General features: G+C 51.8%; 7 protein-coding genes across 7 annotated transcripts; 4 read left to right on the top strand and 3 right to left on the bottom strand.

Moving 5' to 3' along the window:
* Positions 1–326: 326 nt before the first annotated feature.
* On the top strand, positions 327–3,605 carry BDW47DRAFT_133096 (putative integral membrane protein; the record flags this gene model as incomplete). The annotated part of the gene is made up of 8 exons (XM_024817742.1): positions 327–395; positions 450–487; positions 596–815; positions 874–925; positions 991–1,150; positions 1,202–1,335; positions 1,935–3,214; positions 3,264–3,605. 8 exons carry the CDS (start codon positions 327–329, stop codon positions 3,603–3,605), a joined length of 2,295 nt encoding a protein of 764 aa, XP_024675590.1.
* Positions 3,606–3,798: 193 nt separating this feature from the next.
* BDW47DRAFT_99320 (presequence translocated-associated motor subunit PAM17) lies at positions 3,799–4,745 on the top strand. Its single transcript, XM_024820864.1, has 2 exons — positions 3,799–4,396; positions 4,466–4,745. The coding sequence occupies exons 1-2, from the start codon at positions 3,839–3,841 to the stop codon at positions 4,640–4,642; spliced, it is 735 nt and encodes a 244-aa protein (XP_024675589.1). The 5' UTR covers positions 3,799–3,838; the 3' UTR covers positions 4,643–4,745.
* A 54-nt stretch (positions 4,746–4,799) lies between these two features.
* BDW47DRAFT_133095 (enoyl-CoA hydratase/isomerase family protein) lies at positions 4,800–5,921 on the bottom strand (the record flags this gene model as incomplete). Its single annotated transcript, XM_024817741.1, has 4 exons — positions 4,800–4,947; positions 5,009–5,365; positions 5,438–5,548; positions 5,620–5,921. 4 exons carry the CDS (start codon positions 5,919–5,921, stop codon positions 4,800–4,802), a joined length of 918 nt encoding a protein of 305 aa, XP_024675588.1.
* Positions 5,922–6,231: 310 nt separating this feature from the next.
* On the bottom strand, positions 6,232–7,269 carry BDW47DRAFT_56356 (NAD(P)-binding protein). The gene is made up of 2 exons (XM_024819317.1): positions 6,526–7,269; positions 6,232–6,472 (listed from the first exon to the last, which is right to left on the bottom strand). Exons 1-2 carry the CDS (start codon positions 7,076–7,078, stop codon positions 6,339–6,341), a joined length of 687 nt encoding a protein of 228 aa, XP_024675587.1. The 5' UTR covers positions 7,079–7,269; the 3' UTR covers positions 6,232–6,338.
* Positions 7,270–7,612: 343 nt separating this feature from the next.
* Positions 7,613–9,130, top strand: BDW47DRAFT_56358 (uncharacterized protein). The gene has a single exon (XM_024819318.1). The coding sequence runs from the start codon at positions 7,767–7,769 to the stop codon at positions 9,018–9,020; it is 1,254 nt and encodes a 417-aa protein (XP_024675586.1). The 5' UTR covers positions 7,613–7,766; the 3' UTR covers positions 9,021–9,130.
* A 301-nt stretch (positions 9,131–9,431) lies between these two features.
* On the top strand, positions 9,432–10,517 carry BDW47DRAFT_99317 (uncharacterized protein). Its single transcript, XM_024820863.1, has 3 exons — positions 9,432–9,669; positions 9,743–9,946; positions 10,031–10,517. The coding sequence occupies exons 1-3, from the start codon at positions 9,633–9,635 to the stop codon at positions 10,225–10,227; spliced, it is 438 nt and encodes a 145-aa protein (XP_024675585.1). The 5' UTR covers positions 9,432–9,632; the 3' UTR covers positions 10,228–10,517.
* Positions 10,518–10,767: 250 nt separating this feature from the next.
* On the bottom strand, positions 10,768–11,924 carry BDW47DRAFT_122614 (uncharacterized protein; the record flags this gene model as incomplete). Its single annotated transcript, XM_024815874.1, has 2 exons — positions 10,768–11,787; positions 11,856–11,924. The coding sequence occupies 2 exons, from the start codon at positions 11,922–11,924 to the stop codon at positions 10,768–10,770; spliced, it is 1,089 nt and encodes a 362-aa protein (XP_024675584.1).
* Positions 11,925–13,654: the final 1,730 nt, after the last annotated feature.

The following is a 13,654-nucleotide window of genomic DNA, read 5'->3' as shown; positions in this document are numbered from 1 at the left end:
AATTCTTACTCACTACCTGTGTATAGTTCTACTACTCTATTCTATAATTTTTTATATTTTGATACCTTTTTATACATTTTACTGCTGTCTAATATATTTATATTGATGTACTCAAATACCCATACAATTTAAATAAAATATCTATTAACATATTAATGGATTCTGGGATTATATACTATGATTCTACGATATATCAGGTACTGATCGGAACCTGTCGCCTGGGTTCCGCTTTTCTCTTGGCATCGTCATCCCATCTTCGTCATCTTTCTTTCTCCTCATCTTACACCTCTTCACTGACGGACTCTCCGACTACACTGTATATCATCATGTCTTTTGTGAAACACCCTTTACAACGCTTGTCCAGTCCGTCATGGGGCGTTTCTGCCTTGATCCACGTGGGTTCTCGTCATACCTATTAACCGTGCGGGACTGATCGCTTTTACCTGCAGGTTCTAGGTCTCGCCAGTTTTGTCTGGTCTTTCAAATTGTATGACCGTCTAAAATACTTACTGGCTTTGTATCATGAACTGACGACAGCAGCATGCACGAGAACCCCAACCAAGCGTATGCCCCCATCCCTCGGGAGATCAACGAGTCAGACAAATAATGACTTGAACGGCAGCAACGAAGCCTATGGTTGGCACTTCCAGTATCTGACCGTCATCGGCCTATCGCTGGCTACTCTCACCTTCGCCGCCGGCCTTCTCGCCGATCTGACCCTTTCTCCGCGCATCTTCCTGGTCAAGAACCTCCTGTCCATCTGCAGCACCCCGTTGGAGGTGCTGATCGGCTTTCTCTACTGGGGTCTCCGACTGGTGGGTTCCAATCTATCTTCCCTGTCGATCAACTACTGACGTTAATCGAATGGTATAGATCGATGAACGACTCGTCGTCCCGGAGTGGGTATACATCCCCATGAACGCTGGTAACGACCGCCTCCCACTCCGAGCTTTACCACCCACTCACATACAAAACCGATGAAACGGATAGACCTCAGCTTTCACGCCGCTCCCGCCATTGTCCTGTTGATTGACTTGCTCTTTCTCTCCCCACCTTGGACCGTCAGCATTCTTCCCGCTCTGGGAATCTCCAGCTCCATCGCTGTCGGTTACTGGTTTTGGATTGAACACTGTCATGCCCATAATGGCTGGTATGTCCCCCCCCCCCTCGCTGTCCTTGTGGCCACTCACTCACGGACCAGGTACCCATATCCCATCTTCGAGCAGTTCGATTTAGAAGGCCGCGTCGCGCTGTTCATCCTGAGCGCCATCGTCATGGCCCTGAGCACGGCGACCCTACAGGCTTTGTACGGTCGGGTCAACGGCTATGGAACGGGTGTCAAGCCCAGAGCGCGCCCTGGAGCTGTCACGCAGAACGGGAATATCTAACCACCATCATCTTTAGTCAAGAGCAGAAAGAAAGAGGGAGAGACGACAGGGTTTAGACTTGGGCATTGCAATAAGACTAGACGTAGACAATTGATACACAAGATGCATAGTGAGGACTAAGCAAGCAAGTCATCGGCAGTCCTTCAGACGAGATAACACCACTAGATCACCGAAATATCATGACAGTTTTGTATATACAGAGCTTGATCTTGCGATAGAAATATATGTAATAGGACGACCCCTCATTAGAAAAGAACCTCGGCGTTCCCCGCATTCCATAGCCGAACCCCAGATTTAGACTCTCACATATAGCTTATAGATGCGCCACTAGATCATACTGCTGCCGTGGTTAAGCAATTGATCAGTCTACCTAGAATAGACTTTACATTTCAATATATATCTTATACTCTTTTTTTGCAGGAAAATGCAGTACCTCCCCGAAAGGGACTATGACGTCCCTGATATTGACCTGTTGAGTTTGATATTTGGTATTCCCCTCCTCATACAATGAACTACAGTGAAGTCCCCCTAACCAAGCAAAAACAGACTCCCCCCTCTCAACCTCCACCGACTCAACAATCCTCCACGCCGAAGCCGCCTTTCCCAAAAACAACCTCACCAAAGCCTCCGCCCGCACCTACACCAAGCGCCTCGCCCACATCTTCCGCACGCACTTCTCCATCGGCGCCCACGGACCCGGCAGAGACACCGTCCTCTGCATCTCCTCCAACCAGGTCCTCCTGCCAGCAGCCTTCTACGGCATCATCGCCGCAGGCGGAGTCTACGCTGCTGCGTCTGCAGCACTGACTGTGTCGGAGCTAGCGAAGCAGATTACGCTGTCGCGGAGTACGCTTGTTGTTGCTAGTGCCGAGTTTGCGGAGAAGGCCGTGCAGGCGGCGAGGCGGTGTGGGTTGTCTGATGGGAGGGTGGTTGTGCTGGAGAGCATGGGGTTGAAGAGGGTTTTGCGCCCTGCGGTTGGGGAGGGGTCGGTGGGGGTGAATTATCTAGCTGGGGGTGAGGACGAGCTAGACTGGGAGCGCGTGACGGATGCTGCCACGCTCGAGTCCCGACTTATCATCCTGCTGTATTCGAGTGGGACGACCGGCCCGCCGAAGGGCGTTATGCTGTCTCATCGGAATCTCGTCGCTGAGGCGCTTCTTCCACAGCTGATGCTGCGCGATTCGCGGAGACGCGTTGGCGCGGTGGCGCCGCCGTACCGCACGGTGGGCCATCTGCCGACGGCGCATATCGCTGGTTGCCAGGGGTACTTTGTTACGCCTGCCGTTGCAGGCGGGACAGTGTACTGGATGGAGCGGTTTGAGGTGGGTGCGTTTGCGGAGTACTGTCGGCTGTACGGGGTGACGTACTTGTCGACGGCGCCGCCGGTGTATCTGAGCATTGCGGAGAGTGAGCGCGCGGGGCGGGAGCATTTCCGTGCGCTAGTGCGTGCTGAGTCCGGCGCTGCGCCGTTGAGTTTGGAGGTGCAGCGCAGAGCGGAGGAGAAGCTGGGGTGTGTGATTACGCAGCGGTGGGGACTGACGGAGTCGACGGGGAGTGTTACTTCTATGCCTTGGGGACAGGAGGATCCTACAGGGAGTATTTCGCCGCTGATGCCGAATACGCGGTTGAGGATTGTGGGTGGGGATGGGAGAGATGTGGAGGAGGGAGGGGAGGGGGAGTTGCTGGTGAAAGGGCCGATGGTCAGTCGGGGGTATTTTGAGAATGATGATGCCACTGCGGCGGCGTTTATGGGGGGTGGGTGGTTTCGCACGGGGGATATTGGGGTGTGGCGTGAGGGACGGATCTACATGGTTGATCGGATGAAGGTGAGTTGGGTGATGGGGAGGGTTTGAGGATGTCTGCTAATGGATGCAGGAACTCATCAAGTATAAGGGTTTGCAGGTCTCCCCGGTTGAAGTCGAGGCGCATCTCTTGACGCATGATGCTGTGGCCGATGTGGCTGTCGTCGGGGTGTCTGATCCTGCTGCTCCGGGGAATGAATTGCCGCGGGCGTATGTTGTCAGAAAAGCGGGAAAGGATGTCTCAGAGGAGGAGCTGAAGGAGTATGTCAAGTCTGGCATGTCGTCTCACAAACAGCTCCGGGGAGGGGTTGTGTTTGTTGAGGCGATTCCCAAGAATGGGTCTGGTAAGATATTGCGGAGAGTTCTCCGGGACGAGGCCAATATGCGACAGTCCATAGGACAGGCGAAGCTATAATATTAGATATATAGAGATTGAGTAGACCAAGAGGATATAACATTGGATACAAACTCAACAATGAGCAGCAACGATGGAGATACAGATAGTGGAGAAAGAAGTGGAGGATGATGTAGTTCGCTGACTAACCGCCAAGACGCCCGGACCTTTCCTTGCCGGACCTTCTTTACTTCTCCATCTCCATCTCCATCTCGAACCACTTGCATCTTCACCACCACCTCGACCCCCCAAAGATGCACGTCACCTCGCTCTCTAGTCCAATGCGGACTTTCGTCCTGGGTAGCCGTCTCGGCATGACCCCCCGATGCCACAACGCAATCACCCCCTTCCACGCTGCCATCACCCGCCCAGCCAGCACCTCGGCCACACAATTCCAGCCCAAGACAACTTCAACAACAACGACACCATCCCGACGACCCCAGCTCAAGCTCACCTCCTCCCCCACCTCTACCGCTCTCACCCGGGCAAACTCCACCACCTCCGACCCCGTAGCCCGCGAGATCTCCAAGCAACTCGACTGGAACTCGTTCTTCAAGCTGCGCGCCTCGCGCCGCCGGTACTCGCTCGCCTCGTCCGTCGCTACCTCCCTGGCTAGCACCGTTGTCGGCGTGCAGTTCCTTTCCACTCAGGATCTGGAGTCGCTCGGCGCCCAGGTCATGGGTCTCGACCCGTTCATCGTGCTGGGTATGGCGACCGCTGCGTGCGGCGCTGCCGGCTGGCTGGCTGGGCCGTTTGTGGGGAATGGCGTTTGGGGGTTGGTGAATCGGCGGTTTAAGCAGTCTTTTACCATTGTATGTCCTTCAATCTCTTTCTCCTTCGACTGTTGGAGTGTGGGTTGTATATGCTAACTGCTACTGTAGAAAGAGAAAGAATTCTTCGACCGCATCAAGCGCTTCCGCGTCGACCCGTCGTCCAACTCCATTGCGAACCCGGTGCCGGATTACTACGGGGAGAAGATTGGCAGTGTGCAGGGGTACAGACAGTGGTTGAAGGACCAGCGGGTGTACAACCGCAAGAGGCGCAACTTTATCATTTAGCTTGATATCTTTTTTGCAGCATACATTTTCTTGTACGAGTATCTCCTCTTATTGTAGTGTCTAGTTGGTTTAGCGGACACTTGAATTGATTTATTGGCATTTCTCTTGGGATTAACAGAGTAGAGTATTGTTTCCACGAAACTTCTATGAAGGAAGATCACAGCTTCGAAAACTTCTTGGCAATCTTGACATTGTCGACGTTGGCATCAGACCAATACTGATACACAGCAGGGGCATCGTCAACGGTACTATTGAAGTTCGGCTTGCGTTTCTCGAGAAGCGCATTGACGCCTTCAATATGATCACTATCTTCATCAGCATCACACCCATCACGCAACAATAACAAAAAAGAAAAGAGAGAAATACCTAGACCCAATAAACCCCCCAAACACCTCTCCCTCCAACGCATAACTCTCCTCCACCGTCCTCGGACCCCTCCACATCAAGGCACGGTTGACCGCACTCGCCAACACACTCACATGTTCCACCATATCAGCCGCCAGCTCCAGCGCGCGCGGCAGCACCGCCTCCTGCTCCGCCAGAGTCTCAGCAAAAAGACCATCAAAGTGCGACGCCGTGCCGGGGAAGACACCACCGGTAGAGACGAGGTACATCGCGCGGGAGTAGCCGATCAGTCGGGGGAGGAAGTATGAGGAGCCGGATTCCATGGTGACGCCGCGGCGGGCGAAGACGAGGCCATATTTGCTTGTTTGGTGGGCGATTCTATATCATTAGTATTGTATTATATCATTGTTGCCGTTGTGGGTGTATATGAATGGTGTGTGGGGTACGTACCTTATTGTTGCAGGAAGTGTCAGTGTCAGGCCTATGCCTACGGCGGAGCCCTGAATGGCAGCGATGGTCGGCTTGCGACAGTGGTGGATGGCTAGGGCGACGTCATGTTCGCTGTAACTGTCAGTTTATCCCCACCTCATCTCCCTACATATGAGAGAAAGAGAAAGAGAGAGAAAACAAACCTAACTCTCCTCCCCGTCTCCTCCCCCCGCCCAATCTCCAAATCCGCCCCAACGCAAAACGTATCCCCAGCACCAGTCAAAACGATAGCCTTAACCCGGTGGTCGACATCGAACAAAGTGAAGACACGGTGCAGGTCTTCGCCCATGGCTGGGGTAAAGGCATTGCGCTTTTCGGGCCGGTTCAGCGTCACGATCACGATGGGGGTTGTGGTGGGCGTGCCGGGTGGGTGGTGGGAGAGGTTGATGTGGGTTGTTGGGAGGGTTTCGTAGGAGGGTGGAACTGAGATTGTAGTATCTGGCATTTTGGTGTTGTAGATGTTGGATGGATAGGTTGGTGGTAAGAAGTGGGATAGGAAGAGAAGAGGATGGATGAGAGGAGAGAGGTAGAGGGAGGGGTTTTATACTCAGCAAAGAATATTCCTGCGGTGGATTGCTTGGTGAATTGGCTGGTAGGTATCCTTTGAAGTGGATTAACAGTGAATTAGCAATGAAGAGTGATTGATTGACAGTCTACCGATTATTTCGAGCCCGATACGTAGGCAGTTATCCGTCACACCTTTATATACTGGTATACATACCACATCTTACTCTAATGCACTCTAGCCCAGCTAGTTGCTTGATAGAAGATATTTATTCACTATTACCAGTCTGACCTACCATATTTGTATTATATCCATATATAACCAGCTTGACATGAAGAAAAGAAGAAAAGAAAGAGATCACTTCCACTCATCCCTCCCCAGCTTGACAATATCAGCCATCTCCAAGACCCAGTATTTCTCCGGCGCCTTGCCCTCTTCGACCATCCGCGCAGCCGCAACAGCAGCTCTTCCGATAGTAGCTTGATCCTGGCCTGCCTTTCAATCAGTATCTGAACCCAGAATGTAGAATATAGAATGAACATACCAATCCGATCCTGCACTCCCTGCCCCAACACACTCAAACACTCCACAGCCTTCTCCAACAACGGAGCCTTGGATGTCTCCCGCCCGATAATCATCCCCGGTCTCAAAATAACCGCATGCTCAAACCCCAACTCCCGAATCGCATCCTCCACCCCGACCTTCATCTTCGAATACGGCACATAACCCGACAAGAGACCCCTCGTTCCCGCAGAAGACACAAACACATACGTCTGGACTCCCGCCTCCTTAGCAGCCCGCGCGTTCTCAATCACCAGATCATGGTCGATCTTCCACTGATTCTGAACTCCACCCGCTGCGGCCCTGGTGGTGCCGATAGCGTTGAAGACGGATGATGGTTTGGGAGAGAGGGTCGAGATCATGGATCCCCATTTTGTGGTGTCGCTCTCTTTGAGCGCTTCGAGCTTGGGGGATGTAGCTGTTGGGAGGCGTCTGGAGATGGTCTTGATGTGGCTGTAGGTGTCTGTTGCGAGAAGGGCGGCTAGGATTTGGGAGCCGACGGCTCCGGTCGAGCCGAATACTGCTGCTGTTGCCATGGGGATTATTAGTTTCGAGGATGATGGATTGGAAATGTGATGGTAGGATGCGGTGCTGCTGGTGTGGAGGTGAGATAAGACTGATTAGGCCGCCATTGTCCACGCGGTGTCGCTGACGTCATCCATGCAGGAACGCTTTGCAGTAGATGACTGTGTATACTATAATTCCAATAAAGATGTGAGTTGAATATATACTACATGCTGATATCTTATAGAAACAACATTACAGTGACGGACTAGCTTGTTATCCACTCTGATGATCCAGTGGGTCCAGCTGAACCGTGCTGGCTCAGACGATTTAACCTCAATTTAGCCTTGGCAGTATCATTAGGATGAACAGGTCCTGGTGGATCGCTGCATTTCACTGCAGGGGGGATGCAGCATGGTAAACATTTGTATGTATGACACACGTGTACCTTCAATAATGCCCATGACCAGTACCACTGTGCATCCATAGATACCGCACTGAAGACGCGCGTGGCTCCACTCCACACGCCAATAAGAAACAAATTGCAGATAGGGCAGGGTTCTAAGATTATCGTCAGCAATCCACAGTATGGAAGGATGAAAAAGCTTGTTTTGGAATGGTCCTGCCGTGCATCCCTTGACTGGGATACCCCAGCTTACTGGACAAGGCAGTTGGAACTCATCTCCGCTCGGTATCTCACCTCCAGAATGCGTGGCCGCCATGCGTCTAGCGCTTGAGTTCACTCGAAAACAGAGACAGTTGATAGCCTCCTTCGTGGTGGTTTATCTACTCTTGCTCTTTTTCTGCCATTCCAACTCTGCACGCGACCCGACGTCTATCTTCTTCCAGCCGGACGTCGGCTACCGACCACAGCGCAGTCTCCAGCGAATCGACGAGTCCATTCAGTACCTCTCCACATACAACCACTCGTTCACCCCCCATTCCACGGCAGACCTGACCGCGCCGATCAACAATGTCGATATCTGCATCGGGATCGTGACAGTCAAGCGCCCCCTCCAGCAAAACCTCGACCAAACCGTAGGCTCCCTCCTCGACGGGCTCTCCCCGGCGCAGCGTCGCAGAATCGCCCTCCATCTGCTCATCGCCGAACCCAACCCCGCTGACCACCCGACCTACCACCACCCCTGGGTATCAAACGTCGTCGACCGCGTCCTCACCTACGACGACGTAGATGCCCCGCAGTCAACCATCCGTCGCCTCGTGCGAAACAAGCTCATCAACAAGAAGTCACTCATCGACTACAAGCTCTCCCTCGACGCATGCTACGACCACACCGACGCCCCGTGGGTCATGATGCTCGAAGACGACGTCGTGACCCAGAAGAATTGGTACGAGCCGACCATGCGCAGCCTAGACCTGATCACAGAGTGGGACGAGCGCGACGTGGTCAACGACTGGCTGTACCTGCGCCTGTTCTACACAGAGAAGTTCCTCGGCTGGAACGCCGAGGACTGGCGGACGTATCTAGGCTGGAGCGTAGCCGCCGTGCTCTCCGCCGCCGTAGCAGGCATTACCGCCCGCAGCCGGCGGTCCTCGCTGCGCGCAGTCCTCACAAACCGCTTCCTCGCCGTGATCTGCCTCGGCGCCGTGCCCGCGCTTATCGCACTCTACTTCCTAAGCGGTCGTGTGACCATGCATCCGATGCGACCGGGGATTCACCTCATGAACCGCCACGGCTGCTGCTCGCAGGGACTGGTCTTCCCGCGGCAGAAGGTGCCGCTGCTGTCGGAGTATATGCAGGAGTGGGCGGACGTGCGGCACTCCAAGCCGGTGGACACGGTCATTGAGCGATGGGCCAACGAGAACCGGTTTGATCGGCTGGCGGTGTCGCCGTCGCTGATGCAGCATGTTGGGGCGGCGTCGTATAAGGAGAAGAAAAAGGCGTTTGCGTGGGAGGGGTCACATCGGGTTTATGGGGCGCATGGGGTGTGGAGTATGAGTTTTGAGGAATAATATGGGTGCGTTGTTCTATTGTGTGTATTATGAAGCTGCATGGTTATTGTATGATAATTGCAGCTCGATGATCTGGATGAGTGATAAGGGGGATCGCCATAAGAGTCGCTCTTATCACGAACGGTGCAGGGTCCACTGGGCTGGAACTGAAATTTTCATCCCAGTATCATACTCTATGTTATCGAATAGATCTGGTCTCCAACTATAACCGAAATACATGACAATATCCATTTATTTATTCTATATCAAGCTAATGATCAATCTGAATGACCAATATTTAAAAACCATACCTTATCATAGCTAAGAAAGTGGATAACAAACGTGATCCACTTCGCCCAGTAAGACTAAGAGCTCGACTAGACCTTTTTCTAATCCACTGCGGGATCAACTCGGTCTTGTCCTTTCCTTCCACTTCCTTTCATTCACCTGTCTATTTGCGCATTGTCGGACCTGGTTCTATCTATTCTCTGCCGTACCTTACTGGCAGGATTCCCCTTTGCCACATCGCGGCATTCCTCCGAGCCAAGATTCTTTCCCTTTTCTTCCTTTCTTTCTTCGGCGCAAACCTTGACTCCTCATCCACCTTACTCACACCAACAAATCCAACTCACAATGGGTCGCATCATCTCCCACGGCCGCGGAGGCGCAGGTACTCTCCCACAAGATCCTAATCAACCTCCGAATTGTTACATACATCAAGCTAACGCATCATCGCAATGCAGGAAACATGTTCACAGCCGAATCCTCAGCCCCGCCCCCCGACCTCGTCACCCCCACCATCAAACAAGAAGTCTACACCACCGGCCGCGGCGGTTCCGGAAACATGGTGCATAACGATCCGGACCATCCCGAGCTTGCGCGCGAGAGTCAGGACGTCGAGTCGCCGCCGTTGCGCGTGGAAGAGGCGGCTCATCATACTGGGCGGGGTACGTCCCTTCTCTACTATCTTCGTCCATGAAACGTTGGACGGGATATCTATGAGAATAGTGTGGCTAATGTGATATCCACAGGCGGCGCAGCAAACATGTACATCCCCTCCGCCGAAGAAGAGAAGCGAGTGCGCGAACAAGAGGAACAGCTACGACGGGTGCGCACACAGGAGGAACAGCGCCTCCGCGAGCAAGACGAGTATCTGCACCGTGTCAAGACGGAGAGTAAGGAGCGGGTGACGAAGGAGGAGACCGGCAGTCGGGATTCGTCGAGTTGAATTTTCCCCTTTCTTTCTCTTGTCTTTTTTGTGGGGTCGTGAGATGTTAGATAAGTAAGTGCTGCTGGCGGTGCTTTTGCAGTTATTATTTATATTCCCTGTTTCTTTGTGTTGAATAGGGAGGTGGTCTGTTGTTGGTTGGTATGGTCTGGTTTGTTTATCTGTATTTTTCACTGCTTCTTTCATCTTCTTGAGGGTTATGTCTTCAGTGTTAGGTGTCTTTGTTTATCGGGATATGCTAGAGGTCCATCTCTAGACTGAATTCTAATGCTGTTAGGGTATTGCTGAAATATGTCCTAATGACCAGATAAACTCTTGCTCAAGTCTAGTAACAGATGATATGGTCGATGAAATAGCACAATAGATTAGAGCTAAGAAGTATAATACCTAGTACAATATTAGAAACTCCATCATCAGACATAACTCGTATACTCTATCCACATCACATTGCATGATTTGAGTATAGTTAGTACCGCCAATCGAGACCAGCTCAACCTCCTAAACAGAAGCCCAACAAAAAAAAAAAAAAGAAAAAAAAAATCAAGACAGGTCAATAAAAACCCCCGTCGCATCAACCACCCACCCCAACGCCCCCTTCCACTCACCCCCCAAAGCCAACCCGCACTCCCGAATGATCCGCTCCCCCCACTCACCCACCCACCAAGACGCGCGCATCGCATGCAGTATCACGGCATAATGCGCGAGTAGTACTAGCGCGAATGGCCGTCTCTGGCGCGCGAGGGGGAGAAAGGCCGCCGGGACGTGGTAGGTCCATTGCATGGTTGACAGGGGGGTTTCCTCGTTGCCGCCACTGTGGAGTAGGGTTTTGAGAGAGGAAGCGAGGTGGATTATTGTGGTGGTGTAGGTTGATACTGGGTGGGAGGGGTCTTGGTCGGATAGGGTGTTGTTTAGTCTTGTGAGGGCGATTATTGCTAGCTGGGAGGTGTTGGGCATGTGGGTTTCGTGGGTGGATGGCGAGTGGGGTGAGGGGGGGCTGAGGGGGTTGTCTTGTGTGATGGGTGATGAGGTTTGGATGTGGGTGATGATGTGGCAGAGGTTGTCGATGGGGTTGTTGCTAGATAGCTCGATCGTCAACGGCAAGGCGAAAGAGTATACAAGGTCGATATGGCACATGGCGAATACGGCGTCGCATGTAGACTTGTCAAGACTTTGGACTGCTTTTCGGAATCCACACACGGTCTGGCTATGGTGACTCTGCGCCGTCTTGATGTATTCCTCTCGAGAGTGATGATCGCTGGTAGAGGCGATGTGGAGAGCCGACAGCGCCAGGAGCCCGTGTGTCAGAAAAGGGTGGGGGATGGCCTCTTGGGGAATGACAGTCTGCCCGATCTTCTCGAAGGAGGTGCCTGTGGCGATGGAGCGATAGGTTGCTGTGCTCCATTGGACGGTGAGCTCCAGGTCTTGCGTATTGGGTGATCCGGGGGCATCTACGGCGTCGCTATACTTCGACGGGGAAGTGCCAGATGGTGTCGACGGAGAGTTGATCATGATGGTGGATGTCAGATATTTGACCTTCGCGCTGCGAGGTGGAGAGTAGCGCTGCACAGGTCAACCAGTGTAATGGTAGGAAGAAAGACAGGAGTCAGTAGGCTCATCCTGTGTCATACCTTGATGTGTCTCTCGTCGCATTCTAGACACACATACTGCGACAGCCTACGCGATGGCTGTATAGGCATTATAAGTAGTTGATTCTGCTTTCAAACCAAAATCGACCAACACCAGCAGAACCGAACAGGTATAAGTAGTCTGCAGACAAGCTAGCCGTACAATCAACGGCGCTATGCTCGGGCGCTTGATTTATCAGACATGAGTGCCTCGCAATTGACCGCAGTGCGCATTGATAGCGTGCATGCATATGTATATAGGAGCGAGATGACCAAACCAGTAAATGCAGTAAATGGGTAAACCGGTAAATGCAGCGCTTGGACCACTGAATCCATCCCCACCGGACATACATGGGATAAGCAACTGATTGGAGAAAGACACCAACTGCATTGTCCTATCTAGGAAAAAGACAACAGAGATCCGGTGGCCAACATACTTTGAACATCCCTGTCTGTCAGTCGGGATTCCAGAAAGATTGGCAAGGAATCCTGACCTGAACGGGATAACCGATGGGACTATTGATAATTAATTATAGCAGCCAGTCCAATCTGCTGCTCCTGATCATTGACCCATCGGGGTTAGGATTGTTACTAGCTGTGGGGCAGACTAGCGAGATGAATTGATCTTCTCGTCATGCCCGGTTGGGACAATCCTTTTACTCTTTTGGGTAATACTACTTCTTGGATCTTTAATCAACCATGTCTGCTTGGCTGTCAGATCTCTCTACTCCACAATTCGATCTTTTTTGCCAGTTGACGCTATGACTGACATCACGACCAGTCGAAAGAAACCCTATCTTTATGATGGATGACCTATGATTATACATTATCAGCAGTCCGGCACTGAAAACCCCGTCGCAAGAAGACACAAAGAATATTCCACCATGCGCCCACCAGCCTACATGGCCCCAGGATCACGATCCTCCAGGATCTAGTACCGTGACTACAATCTATCGCTCTTCTTCCACGGCGTGTCTCATTAGAGCATTGCAGGGTTGTGATGATACTGTTGGCAGCTAACTAAATAATAGGCAAGCACGAGTCATTTATGCCAGCCAGCCAGCATCTCACTGGCAAACCCTAGAATATGCACGAGCCTGCATTGTCTTGATGAGGAACCGCTGCCTGCAGGATGCAACACAATATGGCGTTGATTATCATAGGATGATGCTTTTACTCGATTCGTCCTGGTATATGCAGAGCAGCCGATAAAAGCACACCAAGCTACCCCAACAAGGTAAATGCACATCTCACATCAGCTGGCTGTCGATATCCGAGCTAGTGAAGTATATGAGAGTACCGCCACTACGGTCTGTGTGCAGCCTGACACAGTGCGCGAATTATTCTTTCTACTTTGTTGTAGTGAGCGGTTCTCATCCAGGATAGTACCGACATATGCACTCTTCCTTCTGGTCTACTCTTTTCATTATTTCATGTCCACTTTATTTCTCATGGTGTCTATCATCTAATCGCTCCTGAAATTGTCAGCGAAATCATTGAGAAGATAGACCTTGGACTTGCGACAGGTAATAAGTGATGGATAACCAACAATGTATCAATTTCGGCACTGTCGTACAACGATCGGCATTGCATCTCGGCAACTGGCATTTGCCTTTCCTTAAGTAAGTGTAACCTGGGAAGAAAATAAAAAATCGGCAGGAAGGTGATTGCTGTGGATTACTGCTATAAAAGAGTTTGTTACAGGTCTGTGCTATCATCTGTTTCTCAATTGAGTCAAACACGATATAAGCTAGTCCACTAATTCCAAACGCGCTAAAAGATAAACCACACAGATAAGGTCT

Source organism: Aspergillus candidus (assembly GCF_002847045.1).
Source record: "Aspergillus candidus strain CBS 102.13 unplaced genomic scaffold BDW47scaffold_4, whole genome shotgun sequence".
NCBI classification, from domain to species: domain Eukaryota; kingdom Fungi; phylum Ascomycota; class Eurotiomycetes; order Eurotiales; family Aspergillaceae; genus Aspergillus; species Aspergillus candidus.
Note: the sequence above shows the minus strand (reverse complement) of the source record. Positions and strands in the feature narration are given on the sequence as shown.